Source organism: Camelus bactrianus, chromosome 10 (assembly GCF_048773025.1).
Source record: "Camelus bactrianus isolate YW-2024 breed Bactrian camel chromosome 10, ASM4877302v1, whole genome shotgun sequence".
Taxonomy (NCBI): Eukaryota; Metazoa; Chordata; class Mammalia; order Artiodactyla; family Camelidae; genus Camelus; species Camelus bactrianus.
The window spans coordinates 31973138-31996816 of NC_133548.1; the positions used below are offsets into that span (position 1 = coordinate 31973138).

Genomic DNA, 23679 nt, shown 5'->3' on the forward strand with positions numbered 1-23679 from the left:
TTGACTAAAATCATCCTTATGACAAACTGAGATACTTCTTCCCTGACTTTCTGGGGCAAGAAAAAGTAGATTTTGTTGTTGTTGAAAAATGAGGAAATGACAAATTAACTCTGGCTGTACTTTTTATATTCACGGTCGCACTGGAGGGACTATTTATGACAAGGTCTACACTCTGCTGTGAAGAACCACCACCACCACCACTCAGCCGCCCAAAGTGAAGACATGCAAGGTAACTGTAATTTGATTCTTCCTATAACCCTCAGGGGGAGTTGCCACTTGAAGATTATCTTTATTTCAGAATGAAGCATTAATACAGAGACATACAGTTTTTAACATTTATCTTTTTAATTCTTGAATCAGTAAGGACAAGAGTTTGCTGTTTATGGGTACAAAACAGCCCTGTCCTAGGTATACAAGGGTATACAGAAGTCTGTAACATCATTAGCTACAGTGAAATTACTTTACTAGACAGCATAGCAAAGTTGGGTTAACTAACGATAGAGTCGTACAAGAAAATGCTTTGAAATAACATGAAGTCAGTGAACATCTGACTGTACAGTTTACTCTGTCAAAATATAAACGTATATCAACTTAGGTGTGTGAATTACACTCAGTCTCAACACAGCCATGTGCCTAGGATTGTGTGAAACAACTAAGGGGTTCAGTGAAAACTTCCAGAAGTACCCCGGATATTTGGCTATAGACAGGGCTAGATGTTTAAGGCAATCTTCTGAGTGATGTAAACTTTTCTGAAGTGGCCTTTCCAGTAAAGTACTGCTGTCGTGACGACGCTGTACTTATCCATAGTGTTGGATATTTTTAGTAGCACACCATCACACTAATTGTCACTTTTTAAAAATTAGCATAAAAATCCTGCAATTTAAAAAAATGTCTCGGTTGCTTTTATTCTGTGGACATTAGGCAGGCACTTTCTGTTGACTTAACTGTAAATCCTAACTATTTCCTTCTAATAATTTTTCTCTAGCTAGAATTGTATTTCTAATACTGTGTTCACATATTAAGCAATAATAATTTGCCTACACTTTGTCTAGTTTAAATTTGAGTTTAGAATTTCTTTTCACAGGTCATTTTCTACAGAAGCATTTAAAATAAATAGTGCTACTTTTTGAACATGTTTCAGTATGAGGACATTTTTTCTGTCTGTTATGTTTTTTTACCCCAAAGAAATTCTCAGAGCATGTGAACTAGACTGGCTACCCTGGAGCTGTGGATACAGGCCATTATGAGAGTCCTCTTGTAGTGACCAACTAGTTTCATTTAATTTCCTTCTTAGCCTTGTAGTTGGCAGAGACCACCAGGTAATTATCTGGATTCATGTCCTTAAGGGTCGGCGATTTGCTCTGGATGGGGGACGTTTTGCCGTCCACGCGGGAGATCTGCAGCATCCGGCAGGGGTCATGCTTCAGCAGATACCCTGCAAAAGTTTCCCATCCTCCTCCCACACGGACCATGACATGCTTGTTGTGCAGCATCTGGAAAGAAAAGAGAGCAGAAGGGTTAAATTCTGAGAACCCTCACAGGCTCCCTGGTCGACCTGCAGCCCTGGCATCCTTAGTGTTTTCTGTTTTATTTTTCGAGCCCCATTCTCCTTCCATTTGTTGCAGTGTCTGAGCTAGCACAGAGCATATGAGAGAAGCTTTGTTTTCTCCATGCCAGTGGCTCCGGCTTTGCCCTGGGATGGGAATCAGTGTGTATAAACTCCCCTGCCTGGTTCAGTGAGCCTGGAGGCTCCTCGCTGACCAGCCTCACCACTGCCCATTTCTTGCTTACTGACTCAGTCCATGCTTCACTCTTCCCCCCGGCTTAGTCCCTGAGGCACTAGGACTTAAAGGACTGTGGAAATGCCTTCTATTGAATACAATGGTAATAATCACACAAACATTCAATGCAAAATAGAATTAAAAATGCACTCAGAAAAACCGACATCTTCCCCAGTCACTGTCTGAGGCTTTTGAGGAAAGATATTATGGAATGGCCAAACATTCATTTTTTTCTTTACTCTCATTATTCCTAATTACTTTAGAATACTTTAAAAAACAAAAAAGACAACTTACCCTCAGGTCCACGAACCATCTAGGGCTCCAGGTTAACAAAGCTACAGATCAAAAAAGTGAAGACTGTGGTTCTCTCTATCTAGTAAAAACATGTCCAAGGTGAGGACTGGCACAGGGAGCCAAAGACTTGATCTTGGTTTCTTTCAAATATCAGAAAATGTAAGATTAAGGGGGAATGTTTCATCTTCATCAAAGACCCTGCTGACCTCTGCCCTGCCCGAAACATTGTGTACACACAAAGGCAGCGTAATCTCGGGAAGGGACTGTCTGTTTGGGAGGGGGGCTGGGGAAGTAGTTTTCATTGTAGGTAGAACCTATGAAACTCTCCTAATTCCTCTGGCTCTGTGCCAGCTTCCGATCTGGATTTCCGTGACTCCCATCGTGTTGGGGATAACTTTGCTCTTACCGCTCTCATTTAGATGTTGAGCTTCTGATGAAACTTTGGAACGGTCTTGTTGTTTGCCCGTATCCACAAAATTCTGTTATGTGTGTTTAGAAGTTTCACAGACTCCCAGAAACCCATCCACAGGCTCAAGCTAAGAAATCCTCAATCATGTGGTTGACATAAAGCAGTTTTCTAAATCAGATATTGTGGAAAGTAGTAAAAGTGTGCTGAATAACAGTAATTAAAACTGTTAGACCCATGAGAATTAAATGTAACTCTACTGTTATTCTCATGTAGAGTACTAGAACTTTAGAGTAAAAAGGATCTGGGGGAACACCTTCTAACTAGAAGTCTTCAAAGTTATTTTAGCTCTACTCACTAAATAAAATCTCAGTGAGAAGCCCTGAAATACAAAGCTAAGAGGAGTCAGGATTTAGCCTGAAACTGTTTTGCCTCCCTGGGTCCTGCCAGTGGTACCATGTTCCTGTTTTCTAGGATGAAGAGACTGCGGTCCAGATCTTCGATGTGATTTCCTGACTCCCAGTCTAGTGCCTTTCCCACAACAGTTCCTTCTTACATAAGTCCATCAAGGCTTTTATAATTTTACTGGCCTGTTCTCATTGCCACAAGTTCCTGGGTGTGCCTCTGTTTCCTGTTTTCAAAACTTGGAGTTACTGGAACAAAAACTACAAAGGCCAGTGTCAAAACAGTACTCTGACTGTTTCTCATTGTTGCAAGAGAGCTGTTTTGCCTATTCTGAAGTTCTGGCCACTCTTAGCCTTGCAGATTACATCTAAGAGTTGCCTCTAAACATCCTTGTTATGAATGCCTCTGGCAGAACGCTCAAGGTCACATGACTGTGTGGCAACTCCAACCAGAAAGAACCGCCAGTCAGAGGAGTTGTTCAACAGCTAACTCTGGGAACAGTGACAGAAATGCTTTTCAGCCTGGAGTATGTGATCATTTAGGTGCAAACGCTGCTTGCAGATTCTTTAATGAATCCATAGGACCAGGTAAAGAGGACCCAACATGAAACAGGGTCACACTGAATGAGACTAACACAGGAATGAAATTTCCACCCACGTCATCTTCCATGTCCTTCCTACGGATAATCAGCAACCTGTAATTTGCTAAGAGAGCCAGCGGTCAAACTGGGCAACAATTTCAAGCATGAGATTAAGATACCAGGGTCATAAGCATTTACAGCCCTGGGTGTAGAGACTTGAACTCCATGCCTTTTCCTAATAAGTGCCCAGTCTCAAGGGAAAAAAAAAAAAAAAAAGAATGCACACCTCCTCCATAAACAAAATCCCTACTGTTTAACCTAAAATCAACCTGCTGTAAGTCAATTACTCTCAACTCTTCCTTCCCCTCACAGCGCGTACTGTACAAAACCCCAACTGTGGATTCAGTGTATAATCTTTCTAAACCAGGGCTGAGCTGCTGAGCTCTGCTGGAAGGCCTCCTTCCACCTCAGAGATCAGTGACATGAGACTAACTGCAATTAATTGTTCCTTTTACTCTGTGTTTTGGTCAATTCCATTTCTCATTATTCACAAACGCCCTACTCATTTTATCCTCATCTGTCTGTGGGTGACTTTGTCTTTGTCAGGTGTGGCTTCCTCTCTCTCAGCACCTCCACTGGCTGGATACTCCAATCTACATTTACCCTCTTCTCTGTTTTTCCCCTCAAGAAAGAAGTCCTTCTGTCCAAGGTCCGTTTCTCCCCTTCTTCCTAATTCCCATCACCACTCGTGCAGAACCTAGCTCCATCAAACAGCTCATCCCTCCTCTCTCTCTCCAACTTAGTGTATGATGGTCCTTCCCCTGCAGGTAAGAAACACACTGAAGCCTCCCTCACTCCCGTACACAGCGAAACCCTTCTTCGTCCATCTCAGTCTACTTGGCTCTCATACCTTCTCCTTACGTCCAGGTATCCTGGTGGTTAAGTTTACATTCAGTGTCTTCACTTTTAACTTCCTATTTAGGCATCGCTTCTGCTTAACTGCACAAGAAAGGAAATTGGATGGCTTCCAGAACTATCAAATCCAATAGCTGGTCCTTAATCCTTGTCTTAACTGACCATTCAAGTAGGGTATCTGACAGTATTGACACCCCTACCTTGAAACTCCCTACTCCTTTACTCTCTTTGACAAGACTCTCTTTCCTGAAATAGAAAGTAAGTTCTATGTATTCTATTTTTAAGTTTTGCCCTTCTGAAGGATTCTGAAGTTTTCTGTCCTTTCTCTGCCGCTTTCCTCATTCTAACCACTCTCTATTTGCAACCTGATGGTTTTTACTACCATCTACTTTTGTCTCCCAAACTCTGACTCTAGCTGTTGCCTCCTCCTGGAGCTTCTAAATGCAGAGGCAACCAGTCCTGTACCTTCCACTAGAAGGCCCCACAGGTCTTTCCTCATGCAGTTGGTGTCATGAGCATTCTCTGTACCTACAAGATACCAGAAACATTCATTTCCCCCTAAATGTTTCTCGGGATCTTTGCCGCCACTGCCACTGTTTAGTTCAGGGCCTCACCTTTTCCCTGGTCTACTGTAGGGCTCTCACGACCTCCAGCCTTGCTGTGTCCAATCCATTTAGTAAACTGCCACCAAAGGGAATTCCATAAATGCAGGTTTGATTGTCTCCTGCCTGAATACTTTCAGGCCCTCCCTCTCTCCTGTAGGCTGAGTCCCTTTATGTGCATACAGTACTCTCCATGACCGCTCTTGCCAGCCTCATCCCTTCCCTGAGCCCCAGGACCCATGAATTCTTTTAGTTCTACAGTCCCAGATAACATACTCTTTCTCTCAAGCTTTTGCACATCTGCCCCTAAATGTGCAACGTCCTTTCTGTTCTGCCCTTCCTGCTTCCCAGGACCACAAACCTCCCCCCAGTTCAAACATCACCACCATCTGAAAAATCTTCCAAGATCCCCTCTCTCATTTAATAAGTGAATTCTTCCTTGACATATGCTGTTAAGTTTACACATGATTTCATTGCTTCACTCATTCTACTGAATCGCAATGGCTAATTTATCTGTATGCCTCTTTTAATAATATGGAAGCTTTCTGAAGAGAGTGATGCATTTTTCATTTTGGAATCTTATGTGTGTGAGCTAAGAACAGTGTCAGTGCTGTAATCATAGAGTACCCCTTTTCTTGTATACTTTCATATGCTCTACTTACACTGCCTAACCTAAGATATGATTATCAGTATTACTCCCATTTTATAGACAGTAAAACTGATGCTCTTAACTTGGGCAAGATCACACAACAAATCAGTGGCAAAACTGGGGCAAGAATCCTTATTTTTTCTGTTATCCCATACAGACTTATTCTATAAAGTGCCTAAGATTTGAATTTTCATACCTGCTTCGTTACTTACAAGTGATAAATTCAGCACAGGCAAGGAATCATCAATGTCAGAAATAGTTACAAGTTGCTTAAGCAGATTAAATGCTCATGTCGAATGATGTATAGTTTTATGTCCTAAAAAACTTTCAATAAACATTGCATTTAATTTCAGAAGATTATCCTCCAATGGCCCTAAGTATTTAGGAAACAAACAGTGCAGGTAACAGGATCAAATACATTTATAGACAGGTGTCTGTTGGCATCAGTCGCACTGAGCTTTGATTCTCGGGTCAGTGTACATCTTATGGCTCCTTTAGTTTTGATGCTTCACAATAGTGAACAAGGCTGTGTTCTCTGTTCCAAAAGAGAATTGCTCTTCTCTAATATCATCAGTACGCATGCGAATTGAGTATTCAGTATAGTTGTCTATCTGTTGGTTGCTTTCTCTCGAGTAAAGGAAAATAAGCCAGAGATGCTACAAATGTTTCCCAACACTGCACGTTGCAAAGCAGTCGTTTTTGCACCTGAGGCCTCTTCTGACTGTTACTGTTTTCTACAATCGGCCTCATTCCTCACTGTGCCCCGATTCCAACAGAGGGAAGAAGATTCATTACCAACTTAGAAACATCTCTAATGTTGAAGGGGGAAAAAACCAAAACAACAAATATCTCATCTCATTGTTTCTCCCAAAGGGCTTCATGAAGTTTTACAAGCAGATCTGGGTTGTTGCAAACATTTTCTCTTTTGATGTCTACGGGTGACATACATACATGCATACATACATACATACCTTGCCCAGAGAAAAGAATCAATGTGTCTCAAAGGGATGTTTTTGTTTTTTAATGATTTCTTCCAGTAATGGGAAAAAAAACTCTCAGTCTTATCAAGGGCATTTTGCTTTATGCCTTTGTCCTGTTCTGATGTTTAATTATGTGTTGCTTTCCTAGGATGCCTCTTCCTATGTACCAGCAAAAGGGAAGCTTTTTCCTTAGCTGACACAAGAGTCATAATATTAGAGGACCTACTCTGTGCCAGGTGGGGATCTACAAATATGCCTTGTTGAAATGAGGAGGATGAAAAGAAACACTGAGGTCGACGTTGGCATTCTCTCCTTTCACAGATGTGCAAACCGGCAGGGAGAGCGCCATGCAGTGGGTTCCCAGAGCCAGGCTGGAAACCACATCTCCATTTCGCCCAGTCTAGCACTTGGCCTTACAGCTGAAAAGCTATACTCTTCCAAAAATTATCACCCTAAAAATGAATCCAATCTTTAAAGGTAGGCGAATCACTGAATACATTCACCCAGCAGCGGTTTATAACCTGTCAGCTAAATCCTCTGATTTACTGGATGAATGCACATCTTGTTAGGCTGCACTGTGTTTGCCTAAAGCCTGCCTTCTAATACATAACCTTTCAATCTGATCTTCCTAACATAGTAAGGTAACAAACTATCCCATAACTAACAAGTTCTGTAGCTCATCCAGATACTTAATTCGAAGTTAAAAAAAAAGTGGGGGGGTTGAAAGTAAATAAGTTCATTTAATTCTCTCATATCAACTTGGAACATAATGGAAAATTCAGAAGTGGTAGAAATGATTAATCAACAGCTCCCTACAAATGTTGGGGTCACTGTGGTATCAACGGGGGGGGGGGTCTGGTGATCTGGCTCTTCTGATATGTGATAAAAGGACTTCAGAAAGATTTTTTTTTCCCTTTTAATTATGTAGCTTGGAGATCAAACGGGAATCACGTGATGTGTAGGTATTAAGAGCTTCAAGAAAAATATGTATTTTTATTCTTCTTGGAGACACTTATTAGTCTTTAGAAGCAGAAATACATAGACTCAACTTTTGTTGACAAAGCACAGCCAATATTTAATAGATCACAGAAAATCATATTTTACTAAATGAAAAAAATGGTCAAATAAGAAAGCTGGAAAATATGCATTATTGATAATGTATTTGTTTTTAAGGTGACCAGGCTGTGTGAGTTACACAAACAAACAAAAAATAAACAAAACACTACCAACAAAAATAACTGACAGGAAATGTCTTTTAGATAAGCAGAATTTAAAATGAAATGCTTCATAGCCATACTTGATGGCTTTATTCCATTAATTCCCCAGCACAGAGCTGCTTGAATGTTCACATCCGTCCTAAATCATAATTCCTACGAAATGCTTCAGGTGTCACCACCTTCTCAGGAAAACACTGACAAATCTCGTTCATTCTGATTTGAGTCTTGTGTCCATGACCTTGAAAACCCAGGGAAGCATGAGTGTCTGTCAAGTGCTCTGAAACCAATGTCATTAGACACTGAGAATGTTAAAGCTTTCCAGCAGGATATCCTCATCAACGCTTGCACTTCACGAATCCACCCTCTCCTCCAGAGCCAGAGTCATCTTTGTAAAAGGAAAATCTAACCATGCGACTGCCTTGCTAAACATCCTGTGAGTGGTTCTCCATTGTCTGTAGTGTTGCTCAGCCATTTTCAGGTCCAGCCCCCGTGAGGAATATGACTCATTCTCATCAGCACAAGTCTGTGGCAGAGATTCTGGGAGAGCAACAGCGTGAACCCGCAAGCACCTGTGTGCATGTGTGTTTGTGAATGTAGGGACCAGGCAAAATCTGCATCTCTAGGGTGGGCAGAAGCACACATAATTTGAAGAAACAATTCATCAGTGATTCTGATGTCCCCTCCCCTACCTCTGACCCCCTTCTGCCCATATGGGAACAACTAGCTTGGGACACTAAGCACTTTATGGTCCAGCTACTATTCGTTCCCTGCCTTCTTTCTCACTATGCCTTAATGACCACATACTGTCGTGCAGGTTGTGCACTGCACAATTATGCAGCTATATTGTGGCCCTACTTTTCTATGCCCATGCCCAAGCTCCAAATTATTTACCTAACAAATATTCTGAACTCCTTAGAATCCCCTGAATGTTTCAAGCTTTACTACATACAGAGAATTGTTCCACATTCACCAGGTGAATTAAAGTGAGTCTCTTCCATTGGCCATTCAACAAATAGTTATTCAGTGCTAGACAAGATTATTCTTTGCTAAATTTTATACACTGGGGGCCTAGGACGGTGGAAAGTACACAGTGGACACCCAGTAAATGCTTGTTGAATGAATGAACAAACAGCGTTAACACCTACTAATGTTCCATCCAGGCACTGCTGCCTTTATGGAATATTTTTGCACTCTCTGAGCTTTAGATTACCTTCTTTGGACCTTGAGATCTTCCTGCACTGACCTCAAGCAATGTAATGACAATAATTTGTTGCCTTATTTCTTGTCCATTTTTCTGACATCCTATTCAGCTTTGTAAACATGGCAACTATTACAATATGTGATCTGTAAGAGACATTACTTACTCACGAAAAGATAAGAAAAAGGAAAAGATGAAATGCTCTGTCTGCAGAAGGAAGAGTCTGAAGAAAAGCAGGAGGTAGATGATAATCCACATTAACCACTGCTTAGAGAGTTCCTTTGAGAGAAAGATAGATTTTGGGTCTGCAAATGACGCTGTAACAGCAATCATATTTTAAAAAGGGGGACCATATTGAGAATCCATAGGACAATGGACAGGAGAGAAAGAAAATAGGAGGAGAAAGAAGGAGAGAAGAAAATATCCTGAATTAAAAGTAAGTATGTTATTCTCTTCATTATTTACTTTCACACATGCTCAGAACACCTGGAATGCGTTTAAAAAAAATGCCACTCACTATAGTAACAAATTACTTAACAAAATTTTCATCCCCTCCTGCTTCTCTTTTTTTTTTTTTAATTTTTAAAGCTTTTTTTTTTTAGGTTTTTTTTTGGAGGGGAGCGTAAGTAATTAGGTTTACTTATTTTTGGAGGAGGTACTGGAGATTGAACACAGGACCTCATGCATGCTAAGCATGTGCTCTGCCACTTCAGCTATACCCTCTCCCCTGCCTCCTGCTTCTCTTTTAATGCTTACGTGTTTGGGGTCACTCTCATTAAGCCCTTCTCCACTTAACTGACCACAGCGGCTCATATTTCTGCCCAGTCAGTTGACTGCTCCCCACCAGAGCCATCCTTTCAAGAGAGAACCATCTCCGACACTGACTAGGGAGAGGAGACAACCCCACCTACATTTCGATCAGTTTGGCCTCCCGGGACATCATATGCTTCCCAACGTCTTTGTCAACCCCATTCACTGTATGTTTTTATAAGCCATCATAACTTGAGTGAAAATATTGTTTTTAGAATGCAGTCATCTGCTCTCCAGAGAAAGTGTGTTAATTTATAGGACAACAGACTCTATCACCATCTAATATTATACTGAAATGGCATATGCTCAAAATTGGGCGACTGGGAATTCAGCTATCTGCCTAAGGTACCCTGACACATGGAGGAGTAAGGTGGCAGGTGTTCCATCCCCAGTTTGCCATGTTGAAAGGCTGATACCTGCATATTCAAGGTAAGTGATGAGGTCCCCCGTGAATAGGGCAACTGAAGCTCTATTAACCACGGATGACATGTGACACCTTCTTTCTGTCATAGGTTGGGATTCAGCTCAACCTCTCCAGCTATTGAAATTATAAATGGTTAAATCCTCCCCAAGTAAACAAGCTCCTGAAATTATCACTTGATTCTTTATAAAGATTTTTCACATTTGTTATCTCGTTTTTACCTTCCAAATCATCTTTTTGTTTATTATACCCTTTTTCTTAGATAAAGCTTCAGAGAGATGAACAGTAACCATAGCAGAAGCTACCATGTGTTTTGTCTTTATCAGACTGCCTAGATATGGTTACCACTAACTAGCTCTACGACCATGAGACATTTATTTAATCTCTGTGCTTCAGTTTCTCATCTGCAAGATGATTTCAATTTAGAGTCTTGTGGATAAAGATATCAATATATGTAAGCATGTAGCCAGGTTGCCTGGCCCATGATCCTCAAAAACAACCTGCTCTTATTATAGTTATTATTATAATAATAATACTGTTATTGTGAGGATGATGATAACCTCCTTATAAGTTTTATTTCGGTTAATTCCTATATAGCAACTCTAAACGGTTTGCATTATTATCAACATTTACAGATGAGAAAATGGTAGCTCAGAAAGGTTAAGTAAATTGCCCCAAATCACTTAGCTAGAAAGTGACAAAGTCCAAATTTGAACTTGAGTCTCTCTGACCTCGAAGACAATACTCATTACTACTTAACTATATGCCCTAAAGGGGCTTCAGCAGGGGTCACGGTTGTCTGAGTTCTCACCTAGACTCTTCCCATGGGCAACACTGCTTTTCTTTAGGAGTGCACGTTGCATTTTATAACGTCTCCATTGATGGTCATATCACCCAGCTCTAAACTCCCAGACCCAGAACAAAAAAAAGGTGCTTGATACATGCTTGGAGGAATTTAGTTGAATTTAAACTTGATCGTTTCACCCGTACAAAAATGTTGAAAATTAGGTACCCCTAGAGTGCTCTGTCTACTCTGAAAGGAAACTGCATAGGAGAGACCCTTGATGGTCTGCAAAGTACGTTCAGTTAAATCGTTTCAGTTTGTTATCCTACCTGCCCAGTGGTTTGGCAGATTACTATTACTGTTCCCATTGCACAAATGGAGAAAAAGAGGTTCAGAGAGGTGAAGTGGGTGGCTCATGGACACACAGCAAGAACACAGACCTAGTTTCCTGATTCCCAGTTTTGTGATTTGTTATCTTCAGTAATAAATCATACATTAGGGGGAATGTAATTCTCAACTCTCATTTGAAGGGTAAACTGTTGCAGTGTCAGAAGTGGTGACAACCAATCTTCCAACATGGACAGGACCCTGAATCAGAAATCTTCTGGCTTCAGAGGCTGGCCAGAAAAAATTCCTGGCCTGCTTTTGTGGTTTCCCTCTGGAAGGGTAAAAAGTTTAATCCCCAGGCTCAGTGTTGACAAATGACTCTCAGTAGCTTCTTTCTGGAAGCAAACATGAGAAAAGCAGCTAGCAGATGAATGTAACCATCGACTGGCAAAAAGTTCCATTTGCATCTGCTTGAAAATATGTGTAGGAGCACTTACTGCCAACCGCCTGTCACTTCTCATCTACTCGTTACGTAACGTCTCCATTTTCCCAGCTCTGCACCAAATGAAATTAAGAAGCCTTAGCCGCAATCTAATTACCAGTCCACGGCACCATTTCAGGCAGGGAAGGCAAAGTTATGATAAATATTTCATAGGAAGCTCAGCAGAGTGAAAGCAAAGATCCGGAAAGCGCTGGTGCTGGAAAGAGATCAGCTGCCTAGAGAAAGGATTTGTAGCTGGTACCTACCCGACTGAGACTAGAATTCATCCGCCCCAAAGATGCTATTCAGGAAAGGGAGCTGGCTCCGAGGGATAATGAAAACCCACCCCTTCCAATAGTCACGTGGGCCCCGTTTGACTCAATCTGAGCTTCCATTCTCTCTTCTAAACCAAAACCCAGCAGACTGGAATCAGCACTGAGAGAGCCAAGGTTAACATTTCCCGACAGTGACGCGCACCAGCGGTTTCCAACCCGGTGTCCTCCTGGGTCCTGAAAAGTAACAAGGGCCTGTCGTTCAGACACTGGATTGCTGAAAAAACTATTTGCCACTGTTTTTAATGTATCTTCAGTACATCAGATCCATTGAAATGGAAAAACAAAGTACTACTAAATACATTCAGATCTTTTATATTGACAAACTATTTGAAAACATGAGTCTCCTTGTCTCAAAACCCCATTCAAATGAAAGACAAGGAATAAAAATGTTCTAAAGCCACAAGGGCAAAGGGAAATGGAGAGGGTCTAACAGTAGACAAGAAAAGTCAAAGACATTTTTAGAAGATGGAAAAAAGATAAATGAGTCGGAATTGACTAAAGGTCGAAAGAGCTAACAACCTGAATTGACAGCTGCCAAGAAGAAGCAAGTCAAATCGTGCCTTGAAACTACAGGAAACTCAGGTTTTAAAATCATCAGGTGCCTCCATCAGGTAAGGAGAGACATGTAGCTGAAAAAAAGGGAGACCTGGTGAAAACTCAGTATGAAGTTCAGTCAGCTCCCTAGATTTACTGCACCCCACTCCAGATTTATTGTCTGTGACTATCCCAATGTCTACATCGTCCCAGCAGAAGGCTGAAGGTTCATCTTTGCAGAAACTGACTCAGAGATTCTCTAGGCTGGGGGCTGACTCAGGCACAGAATGGAGAGAGGGACAGATACAGGATAAAGCAAAAACTGCAAAGTGTTGACTATAGAACCAGATGGTAGTTTTTGGGTAGTGACTTCTCTGTATGTTTGAAATTTGTTCACAATAAAATGTTAGAGGACAAATTCACATTGAACCCCAATCCAATCTGCTCTCACCATCTTTACTGCTATCTCCCTAGTCCTAAGAGTTCTCCGTCTCACCTGGGTTCTTACGATAACCTCCAGCTGCTCTTCCTGCTTCTGCTCTGCCCCTTGGTGTATTCTCAACAGAGAAACTAGAAGGATCTGGTTCAAACAGAAGTCACCGCCGGCCACAGCTCCACTCGAAACCCCACGCGGCTCCCCCAGTTCACTGGGCTTCCCAGCGCCTGTGTGACCTGGGCTCCTGTGACCTCTCTGATTTTATGTGCTACCACTGGGCCCCTCGTGTGCTCGGCTGCAGCCACGCTGCCCCCCTTACTATTTCTCAAACACTCCAGGGTCACTCCGGGGATGCCCCGGACTTGGTGCTGCTTCTGTGTAGAAGGCATCTCCCCAGAAAACCGGAGAGCTCCCTCCTCCCCTCCTTCATGCCCTTGCTAACTTCTCACCTTCTCAACGAATCTTACCCGAAGCACTCTTAAAGCTGCAGCCTCTGCTCCCAGCACTCCCAGTCTGCCCTGCCCGCCCTGCTTTTCCTTTTCCACCCAGCAGGACATGTATCCCTTTCTAGCGAGCTCTACCACTTACATATTTATTATGTTCACTGTTCAGACAGTATAATCCCACCCAACTAGGGTTGCCAGATTTATCTGACAGGGTACCCCGTTAAGTCTGAATTTCAAATAAGCAACAAACCCTCTCTCAATCTAAGTTATGTCTCCTGCAGTATTTAGAACACACTAAAACTAAAAAGTATTTGTTGTTTATCTGAAATTCACATGTAACTGAGGATCCTATATTTAATGTGACAACCCTACACACACACACTCACACACACACAGGAATACGAGGTCCTCAAGGGGGTCAGGGGTCATCCCTTTTGTTCTCTGGTATCCTTTGCTCCTAAACACTGCATGTGTCAGAGTATATGTTGGATAAATGAACGATGACATTTTCTTTTGAGTTCTAAGACAACAAGGGAGTAATCCATAGAAGACAAGGGATCCAGGAAACAGGGGCTCCAACACCAAAGCAAGTTAATAAAGTCTCAGATGACACTGTGAGGCCGACCCGGGGAAGGGGGACACGACGTGGAGCGGCCAGAAAAATGAAACCGACAGTGAACTGGTGTATCTGCCTGGGACATTATCATCGTGACGGGCTTTGTACTTCTCTCAGGGGACCTGGCGGGGGTGCTTAGTCATACTTAGGACAAACAGTGAGACATTACTGACTTCAAGGAAAATAAAAACGGTTACAAGAAGGACAAGCCATCACGGCACACTGCAATATTCACATGATCACTGTAAAGTGAACACTGAACAACAGGACGTGGTATTGCCCGTGATGCTCGGAGAAGAGGAGGAAGGGAGGTGTACGTGTGCGGTGGGGTGAAGGGGGACACTAAGGTGAGGATTTAAAACACTCAGTTCTGCTCCTTAAGAAAACAATACTGAAAAGGGAAAAACAGAACTTCTAAAATATCAACATAGGAAAAATACATATTTCATTATCCAGAGAATCATTTTATGGCTATGAACACCCTATTCTTCTTTTGCAAACTCGCTGGCAGGCTCTCATATACTTCACTATCTAAGAATGCAATCTGACCTGAAATCACTGCTGATTTAAAGACCATCTTTTCCCCCCTTGGTGTTACTTCAGGAGTAGTAGATAATGGAAGTGGATTCGGACCTGAGGTTCAAACTGGCCACCGAATCTCAAATGTCTCCTAACATTTTAATAGGACTTCATGAGTTATAAAATCTTTTTTTCTATCACCGTTTCATATGATCCTCAAATGGTACTTAAAATTTTTTTTTTCATTTTATACATATTGGGATTTCTCCCAGCATCAAACAGAAACATCCCCCTCTCCTCAGGTAAGACGGCGGGTGAATTTAGGAAGGCAAAGGCGTGGCTCGCTGTGTGGTGTCCCTGTTGTTTGTTTTATTCTCCTCTTTTCTATAAGCTATTTCTGACTCTTGAACAATAAGCCTCAGCGTTTCTCTTCCAGAACTTTCTTTCCAAGATCACGATCCCTAGTTCTTCTGATTTTGCCCTTCAGTCTAATAAAGTGCCATATGCTGTCCAGAGCTCAGTCACCGAGTTCCCTGTAATCCTCACTGGCTCCGAAAACCTTCTCTGAGGCACAAAAGTGTTGCTCTTCTTCTAACTCAGTTTCTCATGCTATTTAAACAGATTAGGAACATAGAAGAAAAATACGCACCAGTCTCACTTATCAATATATGTGTAAAAGTATTACTTTTGTATATGGCTTCTACAAATCTTTTGTTTTTATCTTCCACACAGCTACACTCTTTGCTACATCTTTTAAGTAGATTGTGCTATTCTGAACTCAAAAATCTTTCTTGACTGAATATTCTATTTCCACCCTCTGTTTTCCAATATGAATAGGTGGAGTTTGGGGCTCACTTTCAAATGATTCAGTCTTCCTAAAGATGCAGTCCAGAACAATTCAGCAATTCATCGCTGACTGCGTCTGTCCATCCTTGGTTCAGGGGCTGGTCACATGTTCACTTATAAATGAGTCTGCTGTTCCGTGGGCCACCCACAGGTCCCCACAGGGAGGATGACACAAAGTCTCTTGATAATCCTACACATAGCTAAGTGCCTTAGGAAATTGTCCTGAAACTGCTCAAATTCACCCTGTTTTCAGACAAGAACTCCCAAAGCTCCCACGCTGCCTTTCTTGGGTCTTAAATTTACTTTTGCCTCCAAGAATTCAGGTATCCCGTTTACCGTCAAAGTTTCCGTAAAATTTTTCACCAGCCCATCTTCTATTTTCATGTTTCCATAATCTCATATCCCTCTTCTCTCATTTCTGTAACTTTGATCATGATTTTCTAAAGCCTTTCACACGGGCAAGTACATGTGTGAGGACGTGTGTATTACATACACATAGTTAGAGCAGTCACACATAAGTGTATCCTATCTGATACACACACACACACACACACACATCTGTCCTCATGGTTATGTCTTTTTTCCTTCAACTACTGTTGGAGGAATGGTGTCTGTCTAGCCGGGGCCTGGCTGCACAACGGAACACCCTTCTGTTGTTTAGCCCGTCTCTCGCAAACAATGTGAATTTCCTCGTGACAGAAACCCTAGAACCAACCCTCAGCCATGTGGGTTCCTTGGCCACTGCCTTTTCCCTCCTCAGCCACCCACTGCACGTGATGACACGTTCCTGTTGAGACAAGTATCCCCATATGTTTCAGGAACTTACTTGCACAGCAATTCCTCTGCACGTCCATGAGAGATCATGCTTTTCCTGACAAACACTTCCCTGTGTCCCTTTGCTCTAAGTTAAATTATGATGTTGAATGAGCAACACGACCTACCCCTCCTCCATTTGTCAACACGTCTAGTCTAGACTTCTTAATGCTTTGTTTCAAATTCTGCTAAACCTTCCATAGTGGGCATGTTAGCATCAGGGCCTCAGATACAGACTCTGTCCCTAACTTGCTAGTAAGAATGTCACCAGGGTTGACAGCATGAAGCCATTCGCTATCGGCAGCATAGGTCTGAGAGAGGTGGGGCCAGCAACGCTGGGACTCTCTCTGATTCTGCCCCTCCCTTCTTCTGTCCTGAATGTCCTCCTCGTTGGTTCTAATATCTTTTAAGGCCACTCAGAGCGCTTTTCTGTCACTTTGTGATCCACGCCCCCTAGCATCTAACCAGCTGATGTAGCAAGGTCAAAAGCAAATATTTTGTAATGAATGTTGAGGTCACATTAGCAGCCTTCAGTAATGAAGACTCCGTATTTTGCCATTAAGTAGCTATTAAAAGCGTGACTGTCTGAGGTCTGGAAGACCTTGGCCCTGTGGCCTCCACGCTGAGATGCACAGTCCAGGTACATCACCTGGCAGTGGTCTTTGAAGCGTGACCTCAGCTCCTAAAACCCCCCTCTCCCCTCTTTGCCTAGTTCCCCTCCCTGCCCTTTATAGCCTTAAAAGCTCTTCACTCAATTTCACAAACTCCATTAACCAGTCTTAGCACCTTCTCCACCTATTCACTCTTCAATCTCAAACCTGCCACCCTTTCTTCTCTGTCTCTCCCATATCCCAAGAGGTCTTCAGGAAGGAAATTTAATCTTGCCTGATCTTGGTGTTTTTTTGTTTTTTTTTTTCATTTTGAGCCTATCTGATCTTTTTATTCTAACAGTCTTAACCATCTCCCACATACCTTTATCAAGCTTGTTCTGATGAAGGTTTGCAGAGGATATTAGGAAAGCATATTGGAGGTACCTTCAGCCTCGTCTTGAGGAGCAAGGGTTCTTGTGAATATTTCCTAGAGGAAATGATCTAAGACTCAAAGGATTTTGCTGGATATAGAAGGGATAGAGAGCAAAGTAGGGGCAAAAGAACAGACACAAAGCAGCATAGTCTGGACATGACACTGAGCGTTCACTGTTCATTTCTTGGCTCAAATATGAAAGGAACAAGAGAGACTGTGTGGAGATGCAGCTAGTGAGATACAGAGTGATCAAAGGTAAGTTGACCTTGACTGTCCCACATGGGACAGGGAGGGTCACCGGCTGATTTAAAGCAAGAGATTAGCATGATAAGATTTCCATTGCTCACAGAGCTCCAGCAGACCTGCAGAAACGTGAAGGCTTGGGGCAAGAGAGATCAGATAAGAGGCTTTTACAGTATTTAGGAACGAGTTTGAAATGACTGAGACTCAGACTTAGATGAAGAGAAATGGACACTATCTGTTGCATCCTCACCTCTGCAACCATCTAATGACCACAGGGAAGAAACGTGAATGTACACGCCAACACATGAAGGGCAGCAGAGCAGAAGACGGGAACAGCCCAGGTTCTTAGTGGGGTCCCTGCGTTGGTGAATTGACAGTCTTAGGAAATGATCTCTGAACTTCATGGTCTGTGAAGTTTAAGCCACTATGAAGACATTTGTTGTTGTTGTTGTTGTTACATTTAATCAAATGCAATCCAAATGGATCCAAAGGAAAACTAACAATGTTGGGAAGTCCACGAAAGGTGCCTGGAAGACTAACCTTCTGTGCTGAGCCTGGAAGGATGTGTATGTGTTAATTTGTCAAAGGAAGTGGGGGCAGCAGCAAGCAGAGAACATTCCAGCCACAGAATCAAGTTGGTCCTTGATATGGGGCACTCATCTCACTGAAGACGCTACAGAAGCATGTGTGGTGATGATGCTGAAGAAAACAAGGGACACGGTGTCATCAACCAGCCTGAAGAACCAGACAGGAACCCGGTAGAACCATTTAAGGATTCTGGTCTCTAAATTCAGTGAAAAGTCTCTTATGAACTCTAGGAGGGGAAATAATGTGTTTGCATCTTTGCAAGCTCACTCTAGCTTCACTGTGACGACTACATAGAAAAGAGGAAAGAACAGATATAGTAGACCAGTTTGAAAGCTATTGCAGTGGTCCATGCTGAAGATGGTTGCCTGGGCTAGCAGAGTGTGCCTGCTAGACTGTTTCTTATAGTGTCCCAATGACCTCATTCCCTACACGACCCCCTGAGATTGATTATCTCCTTCCCAGAATGCACCACGATTCACAGTGGGGAATGTGTCATCCTCTCTGACATGAGGTGAGGTGGGTGGGGTGGGGTGGGGAGGGCATATATTCCCCATTTGAGAGAAGAAAAGTGAGACACAGGAGGCAAACTGCCTTGCCAAGCATTTCATTCCTTTAGAGCAACTTCTGGGACAGGCTCTGAGATCCATGCCTGTATATCACACCAAGTTAGAAAAACACTTTGTCATAATTGATATGTTATAATCAACCTTCACTCTAAACTATCTCTTAAAACTCAGCATAAAACTGAGTTATAAACATAGGTAAAATGTATTTCAGAGGTAAAACATATTTCTTTTCTGCTAATTAATTTCAGAGTGTATAAAGTGGAATACTTTTTTTTCTTAAATCGAGCGGCCATCATACTGCTCCAAGAAGGTAGGATTTTTTCTCTATTTCAGCTGATTATTGACTAGCAGTTGATTCTCTAAAAGCATCTCTGTCATATTATTGTCGACCCCAGTAAAAATGACACCTACTAGGGCCATGTGCTTCTCCTTCATCTATCATGATAGTGATCAAAATAATTATGTAAACCTTTATTTAACTTCTTTCTCTAGCACAAGTTTAATCTATTTTGGAATAACAGGTCAACCAGCATTATCTCCCTAGAGACTGGCATGATCCCTGGCACAGAGCATTTACTAAAAGTATCTATTAAACAATAACCAATAATTATCATGTAATTACTAATTATTAGATACTGTGCTGTGGACTTTAACTGCAACCTCTCATTTGTTTTTATATTAATCTTATGAAGGAGATTGAACTCTTTTAGTTTAGACTTGAAGAAAATGGAACTTAGAGATGTTAAGTTATTTAATCACAAAATCTAGTAAGTGGCAGAGCTGGGATTCAAACTCAATTCGCTTATTTACATATGATACTGCCTCTCTTGAATATATTAAGGAGTGAATAAATCAATGATTTGATTGACTGAATTTGCTGACAAATCACTAGGCACCACACAATCTGTCTCCAATTAGTGCAAACCCTAGACTAAATACAAAGTATAAAAATCACCTGTTTACCTCCTGCAAAGCACAAGACAGCTCCTCACAAGAAACTGGTCCCAAAGTCAATTGTGCCAAATTTGAGAAATCTTGTTCTATATCATATGACTGTTCCTATAAAGTCAAATCATACTGATGCCATTTCTGTGGGGAAAAAAATCTCATGAGATTAACTAACAGGCAAGACTTATGAAATAACACTTTCCTACTGGAATAATAAGAGGAGATCTGGCTACAACATTTCTTTTTCTTGTAGGTCAGTCTTGCCTTGCTAAAATGCAGACCTGAGGAGGAAATGTACCCTTTTTCATTTTGCAGAGACACCCTGACATCATGTGACCAGTAAGAAGCCAGTGACCCACTCCACTTTGGCCAGAAACTCTTCACTATTACATACCACGGACATAGCTCAACGTTATTTAGCATCAGTTTCACCATGATTGACAAGGTACTGTTTTTCAACCTTGAATACGTGTCAATGAAACAAACCCTTAGCAAAATTGCAGTTACTGACTATAGACGCTAGGTGACAGCAGCACCTAAGTGCGTGGGTTTCTCTCTGAATAAAAATTTAGTGCTGCACTGTTTAAATTCTACCTGAACAAAAGAAGTAAACATGTTTTTCCCCAACATTTCTCACTATTGCCTTGTATTTCTTTTATTGGACTTAAAATTATTAAGCTGCTTTTTTTTTCTGAGTAAATCCTTTTTATTCCAGAATACTTTGAGTAACAAATACTAAGTATGCATGTGTGCATGTATACACATATACACACACTAATTATATATAAAATTATGTATATTATATGTATGTAAGTTGGGTTTTGTGTATGTAATTGTATAAATTATATATGTGCCATTTATAATAATAATGATGGCAAACATGATCCAATAATATTTGTCACTCTCTATTAAGCATTTTATCTCACTTAATACTTTTAACAATCTTATGGAGAAGGTATGAGCTTTCTCCCTTTGCAGCTTAATTGCCAAGGATCAGAGAGATCGAACAACTTGGCCAGGGCCACACAGCATAATGAGCTGCAGAAGTGAGATTCATGTTGCACATTTCAGAGAGCTCAAAGTCTGGGATCAGAGATCTTGTCTGAATTGCTGTTCTCTCTCACCAAACACGTGCTACGGATACGTGCTACAAATGTATCAGTTGTAAGAACAGCTGGTGCCCATTTCATAGTGTTAGGAAAAATAATTCATATGGGAAAATGAAGGCGATTACCAGAATGCATTTAAAGTGCACATTACCAGGCCCCACCCCAGACTAAATAGATCAGAATTTCTTATGACAGGTGGATTTCTTAAAGCTCTCCAGGCAATTCTAATATGTAGCTTTGTTGAGAAGCCACAGGGTAGTGATAATGGGAGTCAAATTTTGAGTAGTTTGAGAAGCATTTCCTCACTTCTTTTTGCTAAGTCCTCAAAGACAGAACAGAAAATGTTAAGTAGCTACGGAGAAGGTGATGACGGTGATGTTTGCCACTGAAGGAGACACAAGTTTGCAGCTCACCCGCATCGTTAATGTTCCACCCAGTTGTGTCCTGTTCCTTTTGTGATCCATTTTGTGACTTCACTTACAGAGGCAGGAATCTATTTTGTCTGTCTCCACAAGGAGCATTTCCATGTGAAGCCAACATCCATTGAGGATAGTGGTGGATCCAGTTAGAATCATTCCTGTCCTACATCACTGATGATCTTCTAGGACCTCAGCAAAATGGCCAAGATATATCTCAAGATGTGATTTATTATTAATACTAACTCTAATTTGTTATTACTGAACACAGGTCCTTACACATAATGAACAAGTGATAACCTTTTGCTGTATGAGTAAGCGGATAAATGGACTTAGGGTGACTTGTTAAGTGATGAGATTCCTGGCTGATCTTATCAGTTAATCTTCAAAAACCCACCTCAAGGCATTCTTAACTCACCTCTACCAGTATTTCTATCTAGCTGATTGTTTAAAGAATAAAGATTAACATTGACAGCTTAAAGTTCTCCTTTTCACATTAAAAAAACAAACAAACAAAAAACTCTACTGATGTAAATACAAATCTGAATCAGAACTGAAGGTCTGATGAGGTTTGTGATTGTTTTAATACAACTATGAGACATAATTAGAATAGACAGAAGCTATTCTAAGGAGGTGCGACATGCATGGCGTGCCTTTGTGAAGATGAAAGAGTGTGGAGTTTTGTAGCTGTTGTTGTTTTGGTTTGCTCTGGTTTTTAACCAAAGCTCCTCATGAAAAATTAAGTCCTTTTGCAGGACTTATCCAAGAAGTCTGACTCGTGTGTTTTGTACTCCGTTATGTTCAGAATCAATTCAGATCACTACAATTCCTGGAGGGGCTAACATGTTGACATCTTTCAGAATTATATTGCCAATTCCCACATAAAAGCAAAACCATCTATGTTAGTTGTTCGCTTCTTGTTCTGTCCTTTACATTCCCATGAATCCATCCTCCTAAAGAGCAGCAAGTGGGAAACTGACAACCCTTCCCACAAAGGTGGTGTGACACCCCGTACTCTGAGTGGCAGAGGGAACAGAGCAGAGACTCCAAGTGCTGCAGAGGTAGTAACAAAAGTGAAGGTGGAGACACACTTAGCAGAGTCCTGGAAGAAGCCTGTCATCCAAACAAAGTGTCAAGGCACAGCTGCGGAGGCGACTGGGGCACTCCCTGATTCCCAAGACATCAGCAAAGTCCTTTAATCAGCACATATATTGTTCTGTTCTGTATATAAAGCTGGCCTTAAATATTAAGCAGCTGGTGATTCAGTGCCATCTGGCAGAGCCTGGGTACGCACAGCTCTGATACAGTAAGAATGTGTCAGGAGTTAGGAAAAACAGTGTCCAGTAAGGATAACAATGTGTCAGAGTGAATCAGAGAGGCCAAGTGAGAGTGTGAGAGAGGACAGGATACCCACCCAGCCAGGATTCGTAGAGAAACAGGGTGGTGCGGCACCGGATGCCTGGTGCTTCTGACCCTCCTTGTCCGTGCAGCCTGCAAGGATGTGCTTTCTGAGTGCTGTGCGTTGTCTGGTTTTTGGTTTATCCATCAGCAAGGATGCTGTGAAGTGTGGGTCTCTAATGCATAGAGTAGATCGGGCTTAGATGACAAAACAGCTACAACTCATGCTGCCCAAACAAGCTGCCCTTGGCCTTCAGACCCCTGCAGGTGAAACAGTTAGAGCACCACAGAAGAACCTGAGGGTTTGTTCTGTCCCCCCACCTTCTGTTCTCCAAGAGTGAGGCTGTCCTTGCAATTTAACTGGAACCTTATGTGACCAGGCCAGAGATGAAAAATGGTTTGCAAATGACTGTAACTGGTCACCTCAGACCTTACAGGCAGAGGCAACAGCTCGCTGAGAAAACTAGGTAGAAACAGTGTCAAGAGAGATGTCTCAGACATGAAGGTTAGCGGGGAGGGTCTAGCTCAGTGGTAGAGCACGTGCTTAGCATGCATGAGGTCCTGGGTTCAATCCCCAGCACCTCCATTTAAATAAATAAGTAAATAAATAAACCTAATTATCACTCCCACCCAAAGAAAAATGAAAAAAATTTTTAAAAAGAAATGAACGTTAAACGCCCTGACGTGAGATTGGAGATGGAAGATGGGCAGAGGACCTAGACCCCTTATGAGAACACGTGTGCAGGGCTGGGTTAGATTCCCAGGCCCAGTGGAGGAAGGACAGAACCGACTTCGAGTGCATCCAGAGAGTGTGGCCAGGATGGTGAAGAGTCTAGCCAGCCTTGATGGGGAGAAGGGCTGAGTGGGCCCCTTCAAGTGATCACCTGCCCCTTACAGTTTATACAATTTTGACTCTATGCCAGGCTGTTAGTATGCAACAGTCCAGAGGCAGAGATTTCTGTGTCCGTCTTCTAGAGAAGAAAACTCAGGCTC

General features: G+C 41.9%; 1 protein-coding gene across 3 annotated transcripts in view; it reads right to left on the minus strand.

Moving 5' to 3' along the window:
* Positions 1–325: 325 nt before the first annotated feature.
* GAS2 (growth arrest specific 2) overlaps positions 326–23679 on the minus strand; it is a 119758-nt gene continuing 96404 nt past the window's right edge. For all 3 annotated transcript variants that reach the window (XM_074372229.1, XM_074372230.1, XM_074372228.1), the window contains one exon: positions 326–1493. In XM_074372229.1, the coding sequence (XP_074228330.1) occupies positions 1275–1493 (219 nt within the window). In that variant the 3' untranslated portion in view covers positions 326–1274. The remainder of the gene's footprint in view (positions 1494–23679) is intronic.